Source organism: Macaca nemestrina, chromosome 20, assembly GCF_043159975.1.
Source record: "Macaca nemestrina isolate mMacNem1 chromosome 20, mMacNem.hap1, whole genome shotgun sequence".
NCBI classification, from domain to species: Eukaryota; Metazoa; Chordata; class Mammalia; order Primates; family Cercopithecidae; genus Macaca; species Macaca nemestrina.
The window spans coordinates 18,932,299-18,958,177 of NC_092144.1; the positions used below are offsets into that span (position 1 = coordinate 18,932,299).

A 25,879-nucleotide genomic window follows, 5' to 3' on the forward strand; every position below is an offset into this window, starting at 1 on the left:
GGCGAAACCCCATCTCTACTAAAAATATAAAATTAGGCCGGGCGCGGTGGCTCAAGCCTGTAATCCCAGCACTTTGGGAGGCCGAGACGGGTGGATCACGAGGTCAGGAGATCGAGACCATCCTGGCTAACACGGTGAAACCCCATCTCTACTAAAAAATACAAAAAACTAGCCGGGCGAGATGGCGGGCGCCTGTAGTCCCAGCTACTCGGGAGGATGAGGCAGGAGAATGGCGTAAACCCCGGAGGCAGAGTTTGCAGTGAGCTGAGATCCGGCCACTGCACTCCAGCCCGGGCGACACAGCGAGACTCCGTCTCAAAAAAAAAAAAAAATAAAAAATAAAATTAGCTGGGCGTGGTAGTGCACACCTGTAATCCCAGCTACTTGGGAGGCTAAGGCAGGAGAATCTCTTGAACCTGGGAGGCAGAGATTGAGGTGAGTCAAGATACTCCAGCCTGGGTGACAGAGCGAGACTCCATCTCAAAAAAAAAAAAAAAAAGTAACATTCTAGATAAATTCTTAAGTCATGGAAGTTTCTCAGATCCACAGGACTTTAAAAAGAATAACCCTTAACAAACACTCATCAGTTTCTGAAATAGTGACTGCCACACACTAGATATTCATCCAACTGAGGGATTATCACACTAGGCAAATCTCCATCATCTCTAATTAAAACATATCACAACCAGTCATAACTGAAGTGTCAGGCCTCTGAGCCCAAGCTAAGCCATCATATCCCTTGTGATCTGCACGTAAACATCCAGATGGCCTGAAGCCACTGAAGATCCACAAAAGAAAGGAAAATAGCCTTAACTGATGACATTCCACCATTGTCATTTGTTTCTTCTCCAACCTAACTGATCAATGTACTTTGTAATCTCCTCCACCCTTAAGAAGGTTCTTTGTAATTCTCCCCACCCTTGAGAATGTACTTTGTGAGATCCACCCGCAGCCCATAAAACATTGCTCCTAACTCCACTGCGTATCCCAAAACCTGTAAGAACTAATGATAATGCCATCACCCTTTGCTGACTCCTTTTTCGGACTCAGCCCACTTGCACCCAGGTGAAATAAACAGCCATGTTGCTCACACGAAGCCTGTTTGGTGATCTTTTCACACGGACATGTGAGAAATGAAGATGCTGGAACCACAACCAAATATGCAAATTAATTTCATTTCCATATGTTTACATGCTTGTTAATTAAAACCCTGCAGTTCTGAAATAAACTATTAGGTGATTTTTAAAAAAAGTTCCTACTGTTTTGTACATTTAAAAAATAAATAGGCCGAGCATGTGGTGGTTCATGCCTGTAATCCTAGCACTTTGAGGGACTGAGATGGGAGGATCACTTAAGCCCAGGAGTTCAAGACCAGCCTGGGCAACGTAGCAAGACCCCCATCTATAAGAAATACAAAAATTTGCCAGACAAGGTGGCTTGTATCTGTAGTCTCAGCTATTTGAGAGGCTGAGGTGGGAGGATCACCTGAACCTGGGAAGTCAAGAATGCATTGAGCCATGATCACGCCACTGTACTCCAGCCTGGGTGACAGAGCAAGACCCTATCTCACAAAATAAACAAACAAACAATTATATGAACTGCTGATGCTGAATAAAAATGACATGCGGTTTAGGCTTGTTTTTCTGTGCTACTGTCCCTGCACGTGGTAACAGGGCAAAAGGAAGACAGTAAAACATTGTAATATGTATTTTTTCAGATGTGCCAGGCAGCACATCTGGAAAAACAAGGCCCCTGTGAGGAATTGCAAACATTTAAGGGCCACAGCTAAGAAAAACAGCACTTGGCCGGGCACAATGGCTCATGCCTGTAATCCCAGCACTTTGGGAGGCCGAAGTGGACGGATCACGAAGTCAGGAGATTGGGACCATCATGGTTAAAACATTAAAACCCCGTCTCTACTAAAAATACAAAAAATTAGCTGGGCATGGTGGCACGCACCTGTAGTCCCATCTACTCAGGAGGCTGAGGCAGGAGAATCGCTTGAACCCAGGAGGTGGAGGTTACAGTGAGCCGAGATGGCGCCACTGCACTCCAGCCTGAGTGAGAGAGTGAGACTCCACTAAAAAAAAAAAAAAAAAGAAAAGAAAAACAGGCACCTGCCACCCTGCCCAGCTAAATTTTGTTTTTTGACTACCAGAAAATAAACACCAACTTTATTACTATAATAGCAACAGAAAGAGTTTCCAGTTTCTCAGAATGAAAATAACATGACACCAGCACAAGTGTTAAAACAGTAGGCCGGGAGCGGTGGCTCATGCCTGTAATACCAGCACTTTGGGAGGCTGAGGTAGGTGGATCACCTGAGGTCAGGATTTCGAGACCACCCTGGCCAACGTGGTGAAGCCCCATCTCTACTAAAAATACAAAAATTAGCCGGGTGTGGTGGTGGGTGCCTATAATCCCAGCTACTTGGGCAACTGAGGCAGGAGAATTGCTTGACCCCGGCAGGTGGAATTTTTGATGAGTCGAGATCAAGCCATTGTACTCCAGCCTTGGTGACAGAGCAAGACTCCGTCTCAAATTAAAAAAAAAAAAAAAAAAAAGAGTAAATGCCTACATTTCTTGTTCTGATAGCTTCCCACCACACACTGAAGGTTCCTCAAGGACAGCTGCCACCAGAGTTGCTGCAAGAACATGTTTTTCACTGGGCGTAGTTTCACAGTCAACTACTCAAGCAGAAGGCTAAAATATTATTTCTTTTTAGAAGATCCTGGTTGAGGGAGAACATATCAATATGGAGAACAGATCTTTGCTTCTTGAATTCAGTAAAAACCATTAATTAATCTATCAATTTTTCTCTGATACGGTGTGCCAAAGTGCTCTGTGAAGAATCCTTTTCCATCCCTACTACATGTCTGGGTGAAGGGAGAGGAGGGGGTGGCAAGCCGCCAGTACACCAGCAGGCACTCCTGGTGATGCTCTGGGCTCCGCTCCCTTTCTGCTGGTAATAGTAGGCATCTTTTCTGGCAGCTGCAGCAGCTTGATGTGGGGTGGCGGGGAGGAGGAGGCCACCCACCAATCACCCTGTTCTTGAAGCCATATTTTTTGTGTTCATAGAAGAGGTCTTAGAGCTCCCCAAATAGACAATCTTTGGGCTGCCATCCCTATTCTTCTCCTGGATGGTGCACTCCTTACAATAATAGGCATCAGAGACCCCAGGGCCTCCACAGATCACACAACGCCCCTGGTAAGATCCATAATTACACTCATCACATAGGCGCACCAGAGTGCAGGGACGCACATAGGAGTCACAAATCACACACTTGCCATCACATTTTTCACACAGTCTTCTGATAGCAACACCAGCCTGCTTGCGGCAAAAGATCAAATCAGGACAATGTTTAGCCATAGTTCCCAACTAAGGTGGCCACCATACAATTCTTGTATTTTTAGTAGAGACGGGGTTTCACCATGTTGGCCAGGCTGGTCTCGAACTCCTGACCTTGTGATCTACCCGCCTCAGCCTCCAAAAGTGCTGGGATTACAGGTGTGAGCCACCGTGTGACCCAATTTTTTCATCTGAAGAAATGCTCTAATTTCAAACAACAACTAATGAGATCCATGGGGGAAAGGTCTAGAAGCTTCAGGAGCTGGGCTACAATCACCATGAGGTATGGTGCCTCTTTGGCTGAGTCTCATACAGGGAGGTAACCAGCCTAGCAACATGCACACTAAACATGACCAACCAATTCCCAACCTGAAAGTCAAAGAGTTTTAGGCCATCCAGTGCCCTGACTACTCTAAAAGGAATTTCCCAAGGAACTGATCTATCAGTAAGTTCACTGGGGCTGGACCGGTTGGCTCATCCCTGTAATCCCAGCACTTTTAGAGGCTGAGAAGGGAGGACTGCTTGAGGACAAGAGTTTAAGATCAGCCTGGGCAACACAGCAAGATCCCATCTCCACAAAAAAATATCCAGGCATGGTGGTGCCCACTTATAGTCCAGCTACTCCAGAGGCTGAAGCGGGAGGATCGCTTGAGCTCGAGAATTCAAAGGAGCAGTGAGCTTTGACCACTCCAGTGCCTCCAGCCTGGGTGACAGAGCGAGATCTTGACTCAAAAAAAAAAAATAAATAAATAAAATGAAAAGAGGCTGGGCGTGGTGGCTCACACCTGTAATCCCAGCACTTTGGGAGGCTGAGGTGGGCAGATCATGAGGTCAGGAGATCCAGACCATCCTGGCTAACACCGTGAAATGCCATCTCTACTAAAAATACCAAAAATTAGTGGTGTGTGATGGCGGGCGCCTGTAGTCCCAGCTACTCGGGAGGCAGAGGCAGGAGAATGGCATGAACCCAGGAGGCAGAGTTTGCAGTGAGCCGAGATCACACCACTGCACTCCAGCCTGGGCGACCAAGTGAGACTCCGTCAAAGAAAAAAAAAAAAAAAAGACAAAGAAAAAGAAAGAAAGAAAAAAAAAATTCTGGTCGGGCACAGTGGCTCATGCTTGCTCCTGCCTGTAATCCCAGCACTTTGGGAGGCTGAGGCAGGTGGATCACCTGAGGTCAGGAGTTTGAGACCAGCCTGGCCAACATGGTGAAATCCCGTCTCTACTAAAAATACAAAAATTAGCTGGGCGTGGTGGTGGGCACCTGTAATCCTAGCTACTTGGGAGGCTGAGGCAGGAGACTTGCTTGAACCCGGGAAGTGGAGGTTGCAGTGAACTGAGACTGTGCCATTGCACTCCAGCCTGGGCGACAGAGCGAGACTCCATCTCAAAAGAAAAAAAGAAAAAAGGAAAAAAGGAGTTCCCCGGTATCTCAGTATCTACGGTGTGCCAAGCCCACAACAGGGCAGAGATGAACCACAGATCTGCCCTGCGCTTTCTTGATGCTGTTCTTCCAGGAGAGGAGTCAGAGGTCAGAAGACAAACCAGAAAACTGCAAGCACACGAGACAGTTTCCGTCAATGGTGAAGCTCTAAAAGGCAGCAAAAAAGTGCTAATTCATAAGAATGTGCATGTGCACTAAGGCCTTAAGCTACAGGCACACTGTTTTAGATACTGCCCCTAGCAAAGACCCTCAGTCCTTGAGGTGAGCTTTATTGAGATATAATTAACATGCCATAACATTCACCTGCTTCAAGTGAATAATTCAGTGGTTTTTAGTTTATTCCCAAGGTTGTGTGACCACCACCACTAGCTAACATTCTCATCCTCCCTAAAGATACCCTGTCTCTATGAGCAGTCACTCTCTACTCCCTCTCCCTAGCCCCGGGACAACCACGAGTCTTCCTGTCTCTATGGATTTGCCTGATCTGGACTCTTCATATGGATGGAATCACACAGCACGTGATGTGACATTTCGCATCTGGCGTCACCTACCCAGCATCATGTTTTCGAGGTGCATCCACGTTGTAGCCTGTGCCAATACTTCATTCCTCTCTACGGCTGAATAATACTCCATTGGATGGATGGACCACGTTTTGTTTTCTTTCTTTTTCTTTGAGACAGAGTCTTGCTCTGTAGCCCAGGCTAGAGAGAATTGGCTCAATCTCAGCTCACTGCAACCTCTGCCTCCCAGGTGCAAGTGATTCTCATGCCTCAGCCTCCTGAATAGCTGGGATTACGGGTATATGCCACCACGCCTGGCTAATCTTTATATTTTTAGTAGAGACGGGGTTTCACCATGTTGGCCAGGCTGGTCTTGAACCCCTGACCTCAAGTGATCCACCCACCTCGGCCTCCCAAAGTACTGGAATTACAGGTATGAGCCACGGCACCGGGACACACGTTTTGTTTTTCTAGTTATCATGGACATCAGGTTGTTTTCAGATTCCTTAATCTATATATTTATATATACTGATCCATTTTTCTGTCCAACAGACAGATACTTTGGCAATGATGGAATGTTCTAGATCTGTCTATTATAGGCGGCACCAGCCCTGTGTGGCTGCTGAGACTTGAAATGTCACTGGTGTGGCTGAGGAATGCACTGGTTAATTGCATTTGGTTTTAATTAATTCAAATGTAAACAGCCCTGCGGTGAGTGTCTGGAGCCACCTGGCTGATCAGACTCAGGGGCTCGATTCGTGAGTTACCCTGAGACTGAGGGGAGGAAAGGACACTCCAATCAACCTGGAGAATAAGTCCCCCAGCTCCTGGGGGTCTACTCCCAGAAGAACCCTAAAGAAATGTACATGGGACTCAGCCCCAGGGTACAGCTAATTAGAAAAAGGATCTCAGTTCCAGATAGGTGACTCGTGGGCCTTAGGGTGACTGCTGGGACCAAGGAACCCCCATGAGCACCATGACACCCCAGCTTCCTGGCTGAACCTACAGAACCCCATTCTGTAATTGCAACAGACCTGAGAATGGCTTATGCCTGCCAACTACTAGCAAGGCCAATCATCAGTCAGGAAGACAAAAAGGCATTCCCTGATGTTATGCATTATTTACATTTGCTCCTCTGAACGGGGCTCTGTGCACTCCTATGGCACAGCAAGAGTTCCTGCAGCACAACAGGCCTGGCTGAGAAACTTCTCGTTTCCCAGAGACACAGTCACAGGGTAGAGAAGGCAAAACAGGCCCCTTTTTGAGAACCGCCCAGGATGGGATGGCCGGGTGGGTCTGCAAGGGGCCTCTGGGGCTCAGTACGCCGTCTTGAAGCTGCCTGCCCACTCAAGATCTAAGATCCGAAGCTTTTCACACAAGCTGTCACTCATGCTCACGTGGAGGTAAAGCCTGAGCCATTCCAATGTGCCAGGCTGTCCCCGCCCTGGTGCCAAACACCACTGTGTGAATTCAGGCCACACCTGAGTCCTCACTGGGAACATCGATGTGACAAACTTTATTTTTTATTTTTATTTTTTTTAGAGGCAGAGTCTCACTCTGTCACCCAGGCGGGGGTACAGTGGTGTGATCTCAGCTCACTGTAACCCTCACATCCTGGGTTCAAGTGATTCTTCTGCCTCAGCCTCCCATGTAGCTAGGATTACAGGCACCTGCCACCATGCCCGACTAGTTTTTGTATTTTCAGTAGAGATGGGTGGGTGAGGGAGGGGTAGGGGTGGTTCACCATATTGGCCAGGCTGGTCTCGAACTCCTGACCTCAGATGATCCGCCTGCCTCAGCCTCCCAAAGTGCTGGGATTACAGGCGTGAGCTACTGTACCTGGCCAACGTGACAAATCTTAAATCCAATGCTTTTGAATTCTGCAAGATACCTAGTCCCAGGGTCTCAGCAAAGGGACTGTGGCCAGTATCTGGTCCTCCCAGCTAAATTCAAAGCTCTGCAACTAATAAGGGTTTATTTTGTTCTCCTCAGAACAGCTCCTCCAGACACCGAGGAAGACATCTGTTTCTGGGAAGGAGGGTTTGGGAGGAAATGCATACGCTGAGGATATCCTTGGCCTTCAGAGACCACCTCAGGGCAGGAGCGCCCAGGCACTGTGGTGTGATGAAGCTGACCCGAGGAGATAAGCTTTGAGGCACTTGCCGGCAAACCTCCGACAGGCCATTCCTCGGGTTCGCCAGGGAGTGCGGGCAGTGCATCTGGTGATGCCAGGTTTACATTGAGGACCACTTTCTTTTCAGGCTGCTGTGAGTGATAAGCCCTGTGTTCGAAGTCAGGCCCCCAGACACTGAATCTTCTGAACCTCATAAGGGGAACTGGATGAAAGGGATTTCAGTTAATATGTATCAGTCACCAACAACAGTTCTTCATTCAACAAAAACAAAGGCACCAGGACAGACCCTGAGAACATAGCGCATCCTAGACCCTGCGCTGCCCAGGAATGGTCATTGTTCAGATGACACAGGTGGGTGTGTGGGGCCCATGAGCGCAGGCCATGAGAGACAGGCCCTGGGTCCCTTTCACAAGTGAGGACAGTGTAAGGGGGGGCAGCATGCAACCTGGCTGCGGGTGACTGGTGTGCCCTGGGGAGGCCCCTGTCTCTTAGAGCTTCCCACTGCCCATCTGTAAAATAGGAGAAACAGGGTCTGCCCCAGGCTGTGCAGGGCTCTGGGGAACATTTTGAGGAAAGCCCAAGCTGCCTGCCCAGGCTCCATCAATACCCACCAGACTTAATCTTTTTGTTGTTGTTGTCGTAGAGATGGGGTCTTACTGTGTTGCCCAGGCTGGTCTCATACTCCTGGGCTCCAGCGATCCTCCCACCTTGGCCTTCCAAAGTACTGGGATTATAGGTGTGAGCCACCATGTCCTGCCCCACCAGGCTTTAAATGCTCTGTGGAAGTTTGGTCTTTACTACAAGGCCTGCTGCAGACTTCAGCCAGAGGGCAATGTGAGAACTGTGGGTTACATCCAGAAGCACGCCAAGACCTCGGCTCATGGGATTGCCCTTCGATAGGTGGCCCGTGGGTACCACAGGGTGCAGGATCAGGACCATGAACGGTTTCCTCTGGGCTAAGACTTGGCCATTCCTGGTCACGGGATGGGGACAGATGGAGCAGATTTGAGATCCTGTTTACTTTCCTGCCCCTGGCTGTCTTGTCTCTGAGACTAGAAGGCTGAGGTGTTCCTTACATCAAGACCGGTGGCCCACAGGGGGGACCTACAGCACTCACTGACTGCACTTCTGATGTAAAAAGACATCTGAAAACACTCCAGGTGATACTCAGGAACAGGAAGCCCCCAGCTCCGGCCTTGTGCATTTTGGGGAGGAGCAGTTGCTGTCTCATCCCTGTCCTACTGCACCCCCCCCAAAACATACCCCGTTCCCAGCCATTTGAGCCAGTCAGCGGGAAGAAACCATTAGTTTCCAAGGAAATGCCCAGGTGGCCTATGCTCTGAGCCCTGCAGTGGCCTTGGGACTCAGGTTAGAGGAATCAAAAGTCCTGAGTGGCCAGGTGCAGTGGCGCATGCCTGTAACCCCACACCTTGGGAGGCTGAGGCAGGAGGATCACTTGAGCTCAGGAGTTCAAGGCCAACCTGGGCAACATACTAAGACCTCATCCCCCGAAAAAAAAGTCCTCAGCGACCCCTGGACATGGCTGTGTGTGCCTGTGATCCCAGCCACTCGGGAAGCTGAGGTGGGAGGATCACTTAAGCCCAGGAGTTTGAGGCCAGTCTGGGCAACACAGTGAGGCTCTGTATCTTAATTTAAATAAATAAATTAATTAATTAAAAATTAAAAATGTCACTGGGCGTGATGGCACATGGCTGTAATCCCAGCGCTTTGGGAAGTTGAGGTGGGCGGATCACCTGAGGTTGGGAGTTCGAGACCAGCCTGACCAACATGGTGAAACCCTCTCTCTACTACATACAAACAGTTACCTGGGTATGGTGGCAGATGCCTGTAATCCCAGCTACTCGGGAGGCTGAGGTAGGAGAATTGCTTGAACCTGGGAGGCGGAGGTTGCAGTGAGCCGAGATCACGCCATTGCACTCCAGCCTGGGCAACAAGAGCGAAACTCTGTCTAAAAACATAAAATGTCCTCAGCATGGCCCTCAAAGCCTAGGAGGATGGGGGGGCAGGGCCACGCCAGGGGTTGAAATGTACAGACATCTCGGCTGCACTTGTTGGCAACAGTTGTCATCAACTCTTGTTTTCCCTCCTGAAACTGCTGCATTTGAGACTAACAGACTCACGCAGTAACATCCACACAGGGGCAGCTGGAATCATGAAGAGGCGTGCCCAGGTTGAACACCCACACTCTCAAAAACCAGTTTCTCTTTCAGCCCCAGCAGCTCACTGGTAGGAAGAAGGTCAAGAATGACAGCTTCCCGACACTACAGTTGATTAAAGTACTTCTTTTTTATTTTGGACAGGGTCTTACTCTGTTGCCCAGGCTGGAGTGCAGTGGCGCATGTTGTCTCACTGCAATCTTCGCCTCCTGGATTCAAGCAACTCTCCTGCCTCAGCCTCCTGAGTAACTGGGATTACAGGCACATGCCACCACGCCTAGCTAATGTTTGCATTTTTAATAGAGACGGGGTTTCGCTATGTTGGTCAGGCTGGTCTCGAACTCCCGATCTCAGGTGGTCCACCTGTCTTGGCCTCCCAAAGTGCTGGGATTATAGGCGTGAGTCATGGCACCCAGCCTTAAAAGTACTTTTTAAAATAGCTTTTTATTATTACTAAATTCCAGATGTTGCATTGCTGAACACCTGCTGTGGGCAATGGGGAGTCCCCAAAGGCTGCTTCCTGGGGTCAGGGTCAGGGGTGAGCAGGGGACAATTTGGGCTGCCTGTGCCTAGTGGTACACATGCCTCTGCAGGTGGTCCTGACACTGACTTATTTTTATTAGGTGAAAAGTGAAATGGGCCAACATTACACAATTCCACAATACTAAGGAACACGTGACCACAGCCAGTGTCTCCAGGGGGTGGATACACACTGGCTGTGTCCTCTCTGGGCAGTTTCCCTCAGCCCACAGGACTTGGGGCTTGTTCGGGTGCAGGGTCCCCGCTTGTCCAGCTCACCATACGAATGCTGAAGCACCAGCAGGGAGTGCTGCCAGGGAGTTGAGGGCAAATTTGCTTAAAACCAGTTCCCTGCTAACAAGAAACTTGTGTGTCTGGTTCCCCAGGAAAGCCTAACCATTGTGTTTCAATTTCCATAGCACCTGCTCCCCACAATTTAAATAAGGAACAGATAAGATAGGTCATCAAATATTCACACACCCCTGAGAGGCATCTGAGGTGGGCAGGAAGCCAGGGGCATCACAGCCCAGCAACTGGCCCCGGCGGGGAGGATGACCTGGCACTGGGTGTTGGAGACCAACAGGGGGCGGATCACGTAGAGGCTGTCAGCAGCATCAGTCTGCTGGGGGGTGGGGACAAAGAGGGGTCTGCTTAGCTGGGGGATTAAGTATACTTGGGGGTGAAGGAGGTGGGAGATGGATTACACAAGCAAAAGTACTGAGGACAACAGGAGCAGGCTCTCACTGTTGGAGAAAGGAGTCACAAACCTGGAAAGAGAGAAAAATAGTGGGAACCCTGTGGTGAACTAGAATTAAAGATATTGGAATGGGCCAGGTATAGTGGCTCACGCATGTAATCCCGGCCCTTTGGGAGGCCAAGGTGGGAGGATTGCTTGAGCCCAGAAGGTTGAGGCTGCAATGAGCTGTGACTTCACCATTGCATTCCAGCCTGGTGACAGCATGAGACCCTGTCTCAAAAATAAAAATAAGCTGGGCACGGTGGCTCACATCTGTAATCCCAGCACTTTGGGAGGCTGAGGCGGGCACGTCACTTGAGGTCAGGAGTTTGAGACGAGTCTGGCCAACATGATGAAACCCTGTCTCTACTAAAAATACAAAATTAGCCAGGCGTGGTAGTGCACACCATAATCCCAGCTACTCGGAGGCTGAGGCAGGAGAAATGCTTAAACCTGGGAGGCTGAGATTGCACCACTGCACTCCAGGCTGGGCAAGAGAGTGAGAATGAATGAATGAATGAATAAACAAAAATAAAGATATTGTAATGAACGCATGGTTTTTAACATATACAGACATACAAGAACAGATGTGAATGTGTGTGCACCTGTGTGTGTGTACACACACGTCTGTAATAACCCACAAATATTCCTTAGCTCTGTGTCCTAAGAGTGTCCAAGAGCAGCAACACCCCAACAGCAATGAGCACATCAAGGGCCAAGATTTACTCTGAAAGGAATCAGGGCTCCTTAGAGGATTGGGTGAAGCAGGCAGAGGCAGAACAGAATACAAGGCTGGTTGGGCACAGTGGCTCATGCACGTAATCCCGGCATTTTGGGAGGCCAGGAGTTTGAGACCAACCTGGGCAACATGACAAAATCCTCTCTCTACAAAAAATACAAAAATTAGCTTTTGGCTCGCACCTGTAGTCCCAGCTACTTGGGAGGATGGAGTGGGAGGATCACCCACCCAAGAGGCTGAAGTGGGCTGAGATTATGTCACTGCCCTCCAGCCTGGGTGACAGAGTGAGACCCTGTCTCCAAAAAAAAAAAAAAAAAAAAAAAGCCCAGGTGTGGTGGCTCACGCCTGTAATCCCAGCACTTTGAGAGGCAGAGGCAGGCGGATCACCTGAGGTCAGGAGTTCAAGACCAGCCTGCTAACATGGTGAAACCCCATCTCTAATAAAAAATACAAAAAATTAGCTGGGTGTGGTGGCGGGCACCTGTAATCCCAGCTACTCGGGAGGCTGAGGCAGGAGAATCGCTTGAACCCAGGAGGCGGAGTTTGCAGTGAACCAAGATCGCGCCATTGCACTCCAGCCTGGGCAACAAGAGTGAAACTCCATCTCAAAAAAATAAAAATAGAAATAAATTCACACTGGTGAGGGTTAGGGACATCATGTCCTCGTAGCATTTAGGTGAAACTTAAATGTAGATTTAAACTTGAATTTCTTCTTTAGTTACCACATCCCTTCTGACAGCTGGGCAGGAGACATGCTTACATATATGAATTCACACAGTCCTCAACAGTCCTCAGTAACCACGAGCTAAGTATTATTATTGCCCCCAAATCAGAGGAGGGCCAGGAACAGAGAAAGGTTCAGCCAAGGACCAGGGTCATGCAGCCAGAGGTGGAGGCAGGATCCAGACCCTCTTGCTGTTCTCTATCACTGTATATGTCAAGTACACATCAATCTTGCACCAAAACAGTGTTCAGAAAGAAACACACTTTTGTACAACATATACACTTTCCAGAAGCCTCTGTATGTATGAAGTGCTACGCTCCGAAGTGACACACAAAATTCAAATAATTGACCTCAAGAGACCAACTCACTCGAAGAAATCAAGTGACCCTTTGTGCAGACCACCACTGATTTAAATACCTTATTTGGTGGCCCCACTTGTAAGCTATTTTCAAATTGTTATTAACCTTGACCAAGTGATCAAGGTCAATGGTAGCAGTGACAGGACATATTGACAGCATGTTTTTCCTGACACAAGGTGCCGAGGACACACACATCACCTCTGTGGAACTCTGGCCACAAACTCACAACTTTGGTCCAATCTAGAGGAAACGTCAGACAAACCGCACTGACAGATGTTCTGCAAAATGACTGAGCGCTTCTCCTTAAAATGGTCAACATCGTTCATGGATGACAAGGTCACAGATCACAGGAGACCAAAGAGACATGATGACTCAATACAATGTGGGATTCAGGGCAGAAAAGGGCCTTAGGGCAAAAACTGGGGAACTCCAAATGAGGTCTGTAGTTCAGTTAAAGAGCTCTGTACTCAACGTAATTTCCTGGTTTCCATATTTGTACTATGGCTCTGAAGGCGTTGACGAGATAGGAAGCCCAAAGAAGGAGATATGAGAACTCTGTGCTATTTTTTCAACTTTTCTTTTCTTTCTTTTTTTTTTTTTTTGAGACAGAGTCTTACTCTTGTTGCCCAGGCTGGAGTGCAATGGCGCGATCTCGGCTCACTGCAACCTCTGCCTCCTGGGTTCAGGATTCTCCTGAGGCGATTCTCCTGCCTCAGCCACCCAAGTAGCTGGGATTACAGGCATGTACCACCACACTCCGCTAATTCTGTATTTTTAGTAGAGACGGGGTTTCACCATCTTGGCCAGGCTCGTCTTGAACACCTGACTTCGTGATCCACCTGCCTCGGCCTCCCAAAGTGCTGGGATTACAGGTGTGAGCCATCGTGCCCAGCTGACAAAATTGTTCTTATTCAACTTCCCTAAGTCTGTCATTTTTACTTTTTCTATATAACTGAATGCTAAGCACCTCTTAGATCTTCAACCTAGAATGCAGCTGCTTGTTACTGATTTGCAACAGTATTTCTCAGTTATAAACTACAAAATAAATCAGTGCGCATACCAGAAACCAGGGCAAGGATAAGGCAGAAAGAAAACATCCTAGAGGTCTTCTGCAAGACAGAAGGGACAAGCAAAATTGCCCACCATGCACATCAGGGCTGAGACAAGACCAGAGGTATGTGTGGCTGCCGCAGCTCTAAACACACATAGGAAGTGTTTTTTTTTTTTTGTAACAGAGTTTCACTGTTATTGCCCAGGCTGGAGTGCAGTGGCGTCATCTCGGCTCACCGTAACCTCCGCCTCCCAGGTTCAAGCGATTCTCCTGCCTTAGCCCCCCAAGTAGCTGGGATTACAGGCATGTGTCACCACGCTTGGCTAATTTTTGTATTTTTAATAGAGACAGGGTTTCTCCATGTTGGTTAGGCTGGTCTCGAATCCGACCTCAGGTGATCTGCCCGCCTCGGCCTCCGAAAGTGCTGGGATTACAGGCATGAGCCACCGTGCTCGGCCCGGAAGTGTCTTCTAAACAGCCTACCTGTCTTTTCCTTGATCTCACAGAGCACGCTGAACAGAGCAGGCTTCATCCGATGGCAATTCAGAGCATGCTTTCTGAAAGGGAGGTGACAGAGGAGGGTGTGAGAAAAGAACAGTCATCATTTTATCCCCAAGAGTAAAGATCTTCCACATTGAGAAATCAAACCAAACGAGGTCTACCATTCTGACTATAGATAAGCTGCCTTACGAAAATGCAGTACAGTCACATTTCATGAATTTGATTTGCACAAAATCAATATAAAGGCCAGGCGTGGTGGCTCATGCCTGTAATCCCAGCACTTTGGGAGGCTGAGGCAGGCAGATCACTTGAGGTCAGGAGTTTGAGACCAGTCTGGGCAACATGGTAAAATGCTGTCTCTATTAAAAATACAAAACTTGGTTGGGCACGGTGGCTCACGCCTATAATCCCAGAACTTTGGGAGGCCAAGGTGGGCGGATTGCCTGAGGTCAGGAGTTCGAGACCAGGCTGGCCATCATGGTGAAACCCTGTCTCTACTAAAAATACAAAAATTAGTCAGGCATGGTGGTGCACACCTGTAATTCCAGTTACTCAGGAGGCTGAGGCAGGAGAACTGCTTGAACCCGGGAGGCAGAGGTTGCAGTGAGCCGAGATCATGCCATTGTACTCTAGCCTGAGTGACAGAGTGAGACTCCATCTCAAAAAAAAAAAAAAAAGAAAAGAAAATTAGCTGGGCATGGTGTCATGTACCTATAATCCCAGCTACTCAGGTGGGTGAGGAGAACTGCTTAAACCTGGGAGGCAGAGGTTGTAGTGAGCCAAGATTGTGCCACTGCACTCCAGCCTAGGCAATAGAGTAAGACTCTGTCTCAACAATAATAATAATAATACTAATAATATAAAATTATACACAAATATTCAAAACATTTCCCATTATATGTTAAAGATTAAGCAATGCAAATAACTCATCAAAAACTATTGCAAGGCATTAGTGGCTCATGTCTGTAATCCCAACAGTTTGGGAGGCCAAGGCAGGAGGATCACTTGAGCCCAGAAACTTAAGATCGGCCTGGGCAACATGGTGAGACCCACTCTCTTCAAAAATTTGAAAATTAGCTGGGCATGGTGGTATACCTGTAGTCCCAGTCCCTCGGGAGGCTGAGACAGTAGGATGGCTTGAGCCCATGAGTTAGCGGCTGTAGTGAGCTATGAACACGCCACTGTACTCCAGCCAGCGTAAGAGACCTTGTCATTAAGACGAAAGGAAAAAAAAAAAAAAAAAAAAAAGGCTGGAGGCAGTGGCTCATGCCTGTAATCCCAGCACTTTGGGAGGCCGACGCAGACGGATTGCCTGAGGTCAGGAGTTTGAGACTAGCCTGGCCAACATGATGAAACTCCATCTCTACTAAAAATACAAAAAAGCTGGGCGTGTTGGTGCACCCCTGTAATCCCAGCTACTCGGGAGGTTGAGACAGGAGAATTGCTTGAACCAGGGAAGCAGAGGTTGCAGTGAGCTGAGATCGCGCCACTGATCTCCAGCCTGGGCGACAGAGTGAGCCTCCGTCTCAAAAAAAAAAAGCAAAGAAAAAGAAAAGAACTATGAAATGTCCAGGTCCAATGACTTGAAATCTGTGTTCACGCTATGGTCCTGCAGTGGCCTATCCTGGTGCATAAGCAAAAGCACCAATCATCTTCTTCCAGTGTCACTTGGCAGGTGTTTACTGAGTACCTACTATGTGCCACACACCATTCTGACATCAGAGACACAGACAGTTGAGGTTTTTACACATGGGGCGGTTAAGATGGAGGGAGTGAGACACCAAAAATACACACCAGGCCGGGCGCGGTGGCTCAAGCCTGTAATCCCAGCACTTTGGGAGGCCGAGGCGGGCGGATCACGAGGTCAGGAGATCGAGACCATCCTGGCTAACACGGTGAAACCCCGTCTCTACTAAAAATACAAAAAACTAGCCGGGCGCGGTGGCGGGCGCCTGTAGTCCCAGCTACTCGGGAGGCTGAGGCAGGAGAATGGCGTAAACCCGGGAGGCGGAGCTTGCAGTGAGCTGAGATCTGGCCACTGCACTCCAGCCTGGGTGACAGAGCAAGACTCCGTCTCAAAAAACAAACAAACAAACAAAAAAAACACACCAACAAGAAACCCATCAGCCGTGGCAGTTGCTTTGGGGCGACTGGGGTCACATGACAGTGATGGTTAGAAGGCTTTTTGGAATTTCCATGTCTCTGAGGTGACATCAAAGCTGAGATCAGAATGAGAAGGAGAAATCAACCAAGAAAAGGGCTGGAGAGAGGTATGGTTTAGGCAGAAGGAACAGCCAAGCACAAAGGCCCTGTGGGGACACACTGGGTTCAGTACTGGCTATTTGAGACCAGGGTGCTGAGCGTTAGGAGTGAGGGAGAGAGCCAGAGTGGCAAGTGGAGATTGACTCTAAGGGCCTTGAAAGTCATGGGGACAACTCTGGTTTTTGCTCGCTTGGGATGGGAACTGTGGTTGGCAGGATAATGGCTCCCAAAAGGGTCCACATGCTAATCCTCAGAACCCTAAATATGGTACTTTACAAAACATGGGAAAAATAATTCTGCCAATGTAATTAAGGTTAAGGACCCTGAGATGGAGAGATTAACCTGGATTATCTGGGTGGGCCTACTGTCATCACATGACCCTTAAAAGTAGAGAACCCCTGTAATCCCAGCACTTTGGGAGGCCGAGGCGGGCGGATCACGAGGTCAGGAGATCGAGACCATCCTGGCTAACATGGTGAAACCCTGTCTCTACTAAAAAATACAAAAAACTATCCGGGCGAGGTGGCGGGCACCTGTAGTCCCAGCTACTCGGGAGGCTGAGGCAGGAGAATGGCGTAAATCCGGCAGGCGGAACTTGCAGTGAGCCGAGATCCGGCCACTGCACTCCAGCCTAGGCAACAGAGCGAGACTCCGTCTCAAGAAAAAAAAAAAAAAAGTAGGCCGGGCGCGGTGGCTCAAGCCTGTAATCCCAGCACTTTGGGAGGCTGAGGCGGGCGGATCACGAGGTCAGGAGATCGAGACCATCCTGGCTGACACGGTGAAACCCCGTCTCTACTAAAAAATACAAAAAACTAGCCAGGCGAGGTGGCGGGCACCTGTAGTCCCAGCTACTGGGGAGGCTGAGGCAGGAGAATGGCATGAACCCGGGAGGCGGAGCTTGCAGTGAGCTGAGATCCGGCCACTGCACTCCAGCCTGGGCGGCAGAGTGAGACTCCGTCTCAAAAAAAAAAAAAAAAAAAAGTAGAGAACCTTTCCCAGATGTGGGCGGAGAAAGTCTTGATGATGTAAGGGTCGGAGAGATGCTATGTTGCTGGCCTTTATCATGGAGGAGGGGACCATGAGCAAAGAATGCAGGTGGCCTCAACGGGCTGGAAAAGGCAAGGAACCAGTCCACGGGTTCAATGGGCAACACCTTGATTTTAGCCCAGAGTGCCCATGTTGGCTTTCTGACCTGCAGAAACGTAAAATCGGTGGCTCATGCCTATAATTGCAGCACTTTGGGAGGCCGAGGCAGGCAGATGGCTGAGGTCAGGAGTTTGAGACCAGCCTGGGCAACATGGCAAGACAATGAGCTGGGACAAGAGGCACACACCAACACGCCTGGCTACATTTTGTATTTGTTGTAAAGACGGGGTCTCGTTATGTTGCCCAGACTGCGCTCGGCCAAGAGAAGAATTTCATGGAGAGAAGAGTAACCTGTGAGAAATGCTGCTGAGAGATCAAGCAGAATAAGAACGCAGAAGAGAATCTGAGGCTGGGCGCGGTAGCTCATGCCTGTAAACCCAGCACTATGGGAGGCTGAGATGGGAGGATCGCCCGAGCTCAGGAGTACAAGACCAGTCTGGGCAACATAGCAAGAACCTGTCTCTAAAAAATAAATATATAAATGAATAAAGAGAATTCGGATTTAGTAACACGAAGGTCATAGGGAGCTCAGCAGCGGGGAAACAAGGTTGGAAGAGAATGTGGAGGTGAAGAGGAAGCGGAAGCAGCAATCACAAAGTCTTTGATGTTTATCATAAGGGAGATCAAGCAAACATAACAGGTGCCAAAAGACAGGGTGTGTGTTAATCATGCTTTCTTCTTTTTCTTTTTGAGACAGGGTCTCGCTCTGTTGCCCAGGCTGAACTGCAGTGGCCATGTTGTGCCCGAACACAAGCAATCCTCCCGCCTCAGCCTTCTGAGTAGCTAGGACTACAAGTGGTGCTACCACGCCTGGCTAATTTTTAAGAAATGTTTTTGCAGAGCTGAAGTCTCACTATATTGCCCAGGCTGTTCTTAAATTCCTAGACTCAAGACATCTTCCAGCCTTGGCCCCTCAAAGCTTTGACATTCTGGGGCTTGGAAAGACTGTCTTTCCCAGGACTAGCTTATTACTACAGACAGCAAACAACTTGCCAAAGAACATGCCATTCATATGCAAATCAACCAATCAAAAGCCCACATTCCCAATCATCTTCTTCATTTAATGCTGACACACAAAGCCAATAATTTCCCAGCCCTAAATCACCCCAGGGCCAGGTACTGACCAACTAGAGACCACTCTAGCGCAGAGCCTGCCAAAATTATTTCAACTATCTAACCTAAGCTTGCTCAAACTTGCCTGCCATGCCATGCCCGTTCCTTCCTGAGGAAATCACTATAAAAGTTCTGGGCCGTGTTTTCCCTCCCTCCACTGTCGCCCACTGACCCAGGTGCTTCCCCATGTGGGGTGTGCCCACGGTGTGCCCCCTCCTCTGGAGCTGTAAGTAATAAACTTCCCTTTCAACAGAGCAGTTGTCTCCATGCTTGTCATCTTACCATACCTCATTAAAACAAATCCCGGGTACAAAGCAAGGCCAAGCGGTAAGTCAAAGGAGGTTTTTTTCCTTTTTTCTTTTCTTTTTTTTTTTTTAAGACAGACTTTACTCTATCGCTCAGGCTGGAGTGCAGTGGTGCAATCATGGCTCACTGCAACCTCCACCTCGTGGCTTCAGGTGATTCCCCCGCCTCGACCTCCAGAGCAGCTGGGATTACAGGTGCCTGCTACCACACACAACTAATTTTTGTATTTTTAGTACAGACGGGGTTTTGGCATGTTGGCCAGGCTGGTCTTGAATTCCTGGCTTCAAATGATACACCGGCCTCAGCCTCCCAAAGTGCCGGGATTATAGATGTAAGCCACTATGCCCAGCCTGTTGTCTTTGACTGTTCTTAAAGATAGGAGGTACTAGCACATGCTTATATGCCAAAAAGCCAGTCTAGAGAGAGAATTTGATAATGCAAGGATAGGGTAAGTGGCCAGGCACAGTGGCTCATGCCTGTAATCCCAGCACTTTGAGAGACTGATGTGGGCAGATCACTTGAAGTCAGGAGTTCAAGACCAGCCTGGCCAACATAGTGAGACAATGTCTCTGCTAAAAATACAAAAATTAGCCGGGTGTGATGGAGTGTGCCTGTAATCCCAGCTACTCAGGAGGATGAGGCAGGATAATTTGCTTGAACCCAGGGGGTGGAGGTTGCAGAGAGCTGAGATCACGCCACGGCATCCCAGCGAGTGAGACTCAGTCTCAAGAGAAAAAAAAAAAAAAAGAATAGGGTAACTGGTATGTGCGTGTAGCAGAACTTCTGTGAACAACTTTGATGAGTACTATGCTATTAACATTTACTATTATGATGATTTTAAATCCTGTAACTCTGTCATTCAAGCATCCATTATTAAAAGATCCATGGCCGGGCGCGGTGGCTCAAGCCTGTAATCCCAGCACTTTGGGAGGCCGAGACGGGCGGATCACTAAGTCAGGAGATCGAGACCATCCTGGCTAACACGGTGAAACCCCGTCTCTACTAAAAAATACAAAAAACTAGCCGGGCGAGGTGGCGGGCGCCTGTAGTCCCAGCTACTCAGGAGGCTGAGACAGGAGAATGGCCCGAACCCGGGAGGCGGAGCTTGCAGTGAGCTGAGATCCGGCCACTGCACTCCAGCCTGGGCGACAGAGCGAGACTCCGTCTCAAAAAAAAAAAAAAAAAAAAAAAAAAAAAAAAAAAAAAAAGATCCATTATTAAAAGCCACAGCTGAATAATGTATCTGAAAATCAATAACTTCACAACAGAAATCAGATTTGATTAACACCATGAGAGGCCAGCATGATGGCTCATGCCTGTAATCTCAGCACTTTAGGAGGCCGAGATGGATGGATCACTTGAGCTCAGGAGTTTGAGACCAGGCTGGCCAACATGGCAAAATCCTGTCTCTCCTAAAAATGCAAAAACTTAGATGGGCAAGGTGGTGTACACCTGTAATCCTAGCTACTTGCTGAGGCACAAGAATCGCTTAAACCCAGGAGGTGGAGGCTGCAGTGAGCCAAGATCACATCACTGCACTCCAGCCTGGGCAACAGAGCAAGATTCCATCTCAAAAAAAAAAAAAAAAAAAAAAAAAAGGAATACAACTGGGGTTCAAAACTAAAATCTTTGTCTCTGAACTTCAAATATAAAATGATTATGGGGGATGAGATGAGATATGAACTTCCGAAAATCTTAAACCTGAACGTTAGTCTTTCTTATTTATTTTTATTTTTTGAGACGGAGTCTCGCTCTGTGGCCCAGGCTGGAGCACAGTAGCACAATCTTGGCTCATTGCAACCTTCGCCTCCTAGGTTCAAGTGATTCTCCTGTCTCAGCCTCCTGAGTAGCTGGAACAACAGGTGCGTGCCACCACACCCGGCTACCTTTTTGTATTTTTAGTAGAGACGGGGTTTCACTGTGTTAGCCAGGATGGTCTCGATCTCCTGACCTTGTGATCCACCTGCCTCGGCCTCCCAAAGTGCTAGGATTACAGGTGTGAGCCACCATGCCCGGCCATGTTAGTCTTTCTTATAAGGTATACAGTCATTGATCACATGAGATATTCAGCTTAAAATATTAAACATTTTCTTTCCACAGTAGTGGTATTAACATTAATTAAAATGGACTCTGGTTATAGCTCATCTTCTGGAAATTTAACTTTTTCTCTTTAAAAAAATATTTTAATATAAAAATAGAAGAAACCTGGGGAACATGGTGAAACCCCATCTCTATAAGAAACACAAAAAATTGTCGGGCACAGTGGCTCACGACTGTAATCCCAGCACTTTGGGAGGCCGAGGCGGGCGGATCATGAGGCCAAAAGATTGAGACCATCCTGGCCAACGTGGTGAAACCTCGTCTCTACTAAAAATACAAAATTCAGCTGGGCATGGTGGCGCACACCTGTAGTCCCAGCTACTCAGGAGGCTGATGCAGGAGACTCACTTGAGCCTGGGAGGAGGAGGTTGCAGTGAGCTGAGATCGCGTCACTACACTCCAGCCTGGTGACAGAACAAGCCTCTGTTTCAAATAATAATAATAATACAAAAAATAAATTATCTGGGTGTGGTGGCATGTGCCTGTAGTCCCAGCTGCTAGGAAGGCTGAGGTGGGAGGATCGCTTGAACTCAGGAGGTCAAGGCTACAGTGAGCTGTGATCACACCACTATATTCCAGCCTGGGTGACAGAGTGAGACCCTGTCTCATAAATAAATAAATAAATAAATAAATAAATAAAACAGAGATGGGTTCTCCCTATGTTGTCCAGACTGGTCTCAAACTCTTGGGCTCAAGTAATCCTCCCACTGTGGCCTCACAAAGTGTTAGGATTAAAGGCATGAGCCCCTGTTTCTGGCCTGGAAACTTAATTTTATTTTATTTTTATTTTTATTTTTATTTTTTTTGAGACGGAGTCTCGCTCTGTCGCCCAGGCTGGAGTGCAGTGGCCGGATCTCAGCTCACTGCAAGCTCCACCTCCTGGGTTTACGTCATTCTCCTGCCTCAGCCTCCCAAGTAGCTGGGACTACAGGCATCCGCCACCTCGCCCGGCTAGTTTTTTTTTTTTTTTTTTTGTATTTTTTAGTAGAGACGGGGTTTCACTGTGTTAGCCAGGATGGTCTTGATCTTCTGACCTCGTGATCCGCCCGTCTCGGCCTCCCAAAGTGCTGGGATTATAGGCTTGAGCCACCGCGCCCGGCCTGGAAACTTAATTTTAACAATAAGAGGAAAGAAAATGAAGTTGGCTCTTCTGCTTCTGCAAAGGCTCTAAGTTTTTTGTTTTTGTTTTTGTTTTACCAGTTTTCTCCTTATAAAATATTTTACTTTAGATACAGTAGAAAGCACTTTTTAACGCATACAAAGTAATTTCATAGTTTCTGTGGCTTATTAGGAAAAGAAAACAAGTTCCCAAGCTTTGAGCATGTGCTTGAGCTAGCAGCGATAAAGCAGCTGCTGCAAATCAATGAGGTAAAGAGGACTGACTAGTGAGAACTTCCCCAAGGGGATGAAATCACTTACTTGGTAGACATACCCTAAGGAAACCCCCAATGAGTCATGTCCTTATATAATCCTTTTTCCTTGAGTTCAGGAAGTACCTGTGACTTGCAATGTGCCAAAGGTGATGGTATCATCTCTGCCATGGTTAAGTTGTTATCTAAGACTCCACCTTAGACGACTAGGGAGTCACCCACTGGCACCAGCTGCCATATCATGAGAGCTGGTGGCAGCAACCGCAGGCAGCCTCTAGAGCTGAGAGTAGCCTCAACTGACAGCCAGGAAGAAAGCAGGGACCTTTGTACTTCAACTGCAGGAAGTGAATTCTTCCATCAACCATGCCACACTGGGAGAGAATCCCACGCTCTGGATAGGAACGTAGCCCAGCCAACACCTTGACTGCAGCCCTATGAGACCCTGAGCAGAGGACCTAGCTAAGCTGTGCCCAGAATCCTGACCCAAGGAAACTGTGAGATAATAAATATCTGCTGTTTTAAGCTGCCAGGCTTGCGGTGATTTGTTATAAAGCAATAGAGAGCTGATAATGAGATAGACTGGAAGCCAGAGAATGGGGACTGTGGGGAGAAAAATGGGGTTGGTGCTGGTATGTCTAACAAGTATATGACACGTTATGGCCGGGTGCAGGGGCTCATGCCTGTAATCCCACACTTAGGGAGGCTGAAGCAGGTAGATCACCTGAGGTCAGGAGTTCAAAACCAGCCTGGCCACCAGCCTGGACATCATGGTGAAACCCCGTCTCTACTAAAAATACAAAAATTAGCCAGGCATGGTGGCACACGCTTGTAATCCCACCTGGGAGGCTGAGGCATGACAATCGCTTGAAATCGGGAGGTGGAGGTTTCAGTGAGCCAAGATCATGCCACTAAACTCCAGCCTGGGCGACATAGCAAGACTCTGTCTCAAAATAAATGAACAAACAAACAAACAAAAACACAAAAAACACAAGTATATGACATATTCTACCAAATCCACATATCTGAATTTTTTTGTCTGTTTTTGAGAGAGTCTTGCTCTGTTGCTCAGGCTGGAGTGCAGTGGTATGATCACAGTTCACTGCAACCTCTGTCTCCCAGCTTCAAGTGATTCTCGTGCCTCAGCCTCCCGAGTAGCGGTGATTACAGGTATACGCCACCACTCGTGGCTAATTTTTCTATTTTTAGTAGAGGCGGGGTTTCATCATGTTTGGCCTGACTTCAAGCGATCCACCCACCTCAGCCTCCCAAAGTACTGGGATTATAGGCGTCAGCCACTGCGCCCGGCCACATATCTGAGTTTTTAAAAATGCTAATATTTATGAGATAAAATTCCAAAAAAAGGAAGAACAGTAAATCTTTTCAGTTGACTTCCAAGGAGTCTTCTAACCTAAACAAAAACCAGAAAAGCCCAAAACCAAAATTCTGAATATCATTTTTAAACCAATATTCAAAATCTGTAGCAAACATGAAAATGAATAAAAACATAATCCACATTCTGGTATCTACTAACAGGATGTTTTAGCTGATAATTATAGCTGTAATTTACTTTCCCAAATTATGGAACAGTCTGCTTTCCTCAGCAAGGTATCATTTTAAATTACTTGGGAATTTGATTTAAAGATATATTCAGAGATTTCAGTCCCCATGGAATAGAATACTACTTGAAAAAGCCTTCCCGAAAGCAACAATGACTCTAACACCTTAACCAAAGATAGACTAGATTATCCTTGATTATTCTCAGTTCTAGAAGGATTATTTTAGCTGACAAAAGCAGTCAGCAATATTATACATCTCCTGGAGACAGATCTAGGTACAAACAAAAATCTAGAAGATATGTTTCCTGCTCTCAAGAAATAAAACTGCGGGCCGGGCTCAGTGACTCATGCCTGTAATCCCAGCACTTTGGGAGGCCGACGTGGGCGGATCACTTGAGGTCAGGAGATTGAGACCAGCCTGACCAATATGGTGAAACCTCGTCTCTACTAAAAATACAAAAATGAGCCAGGCTGTGGTGGCGAGTGCCTGTAATCCCAGCTACTCAGGAAGATGAGGCAGGAGAATCGCTTGAGCCTGGGAGGCAGAGGTTGCGGTGAGCTAAGATCGTGCCACTGTACTCCTGTCTGGGCAAGTGAGACCCTGCCTCAAAAAAAAAAAAAAAAAAGAGAGAAAGAAAACTGAACTCCAGCCTGGGCAACAGAGTGAGACTCTGTCTCAAAAACAAAACAAAACAAACCAGTAGAAATACCTTAGAAAGGTCAGAATACTTTGCAAAGCACAAAGTACTTACGCTGTACAAGTCTGGAACAAACCGCACTCTTACTCCTCACCTGGCAAGGAGTTCAAAGCCATGCTTGGTAGGACAGCATCTGAGGCAGGCAGTCACCCCCGAGTCTCCCTTCCAAGGTCACACCCACCACTCATGCCTGATGGAACCGCAATACATGCCTTCATGCTCCACGCCTGCCTTGCATACATGCTTGCACCAAGCCTACAATGCCACACCCACTTTCTTTGCCTAGGCAAAGCCTCAAGTCCAGATCTTGGCCGTCTCCTCAAGGCTCCTTGTCTCCCGCCTGACTTCAGTTAGACTCCGGAGTCATGCACTCTGATTGCCCATGCTCTACAAGCTCTAGTCTTGCTGAAGGGCTAACTCCTCATTGCCCTCTCTGGTCCCCTTGTCACCGCACTCTCCGATGTCTGCCTCTCCAAAAAATGAATCTCTTTTCAGGACTCACTGCTGCATTCCCATGCCCAGCACCAGACCTGGCACAAAATATCTGTTTATTGAATAGATGATATTTAATTTGTGATAATGTACTTTTAAAAGTGTCCTGTAAAGCCCGAGTCTGACTGTCTGATCTCCCACGGCACCCAATCAGCTGGGCTCTTCTGAGCAGGAAGCAAGTCAGATTTCAGTGAGTTTTGTAGGATGCCTGGGAAAAGCAGAGGCAGGTGGCAGGCAGAATAGCTCCAGAGTTCAACAGAGCATGCCCAAATCTCCATCCAACTATGCTCCAGTTATCTGGCCACTGGATTGCTTATCGAGAAACACAGTGAAGAGCCAGGTGTGGTAGCTCACACCTGTAATCCCAACACTTTGGGAGGCTGAGGTGGGCGGATCACCTGAGGTTGGGGGTTCGACACTAGCCTGAACAACATGAAGAAACCCTGTCTCTACTAAAAATACAAAATTAGCCGGGCGTGGTGGCGCGTGCCTGGATTCCCAGGTACTCGGGAGGCTGAGGCAGAATTGCTTGAACCTGGGAGGCGGAGGTGCAGGGTGAGCAGAGATTGTGCCATTGCACTCCAGCCTGGGTAACAAGAGAGA

The 25,879-nt window shown here is 47.9% G+C and overlaps 1 protein-coding gene and 1 pseudogene across 5 annotated transcripts in view; both read right to left on the reverse strand.

The window, feature by feature from the left end:
• Window positions 1-25,879, reverse strand: part of LOC105494716 (PBX homeobox 4) — a 63,280-nt gene that overhangs the window by 22,008 nt on the left and 15,393 nt on the right. For 2 of the 5 annotated variants that reach the window (XM_071086993.1, XM_011763846.3), the window contains exon 2: window positions 14,216-14,289. In XM_071086993.1, the coding sequence (XP_070943094.1) occupies window positions 14,216-14,264 (49 nt within the window). In that variant the 5' untranslated portion in view covers window positions 14,265-14,289. Of the gene's footprint in view, window positions 1-14,215; window positions 14,290-14,769; window positions 14,892-22,656; window positions 23,481-24,838; window positions 25,673-25,879 lie in introns of those variants that run through there. The other 3 variants (XM_071086992.1, XM_011764564.2, XM_011765369.3) reach the window with 3 other exon arrangements.
• On the reverse strand, window positions 340-14,252 carry LOC139360297 (PHD finger-like domain-containing protein 5A pseudogene; annotated as a pseudogene).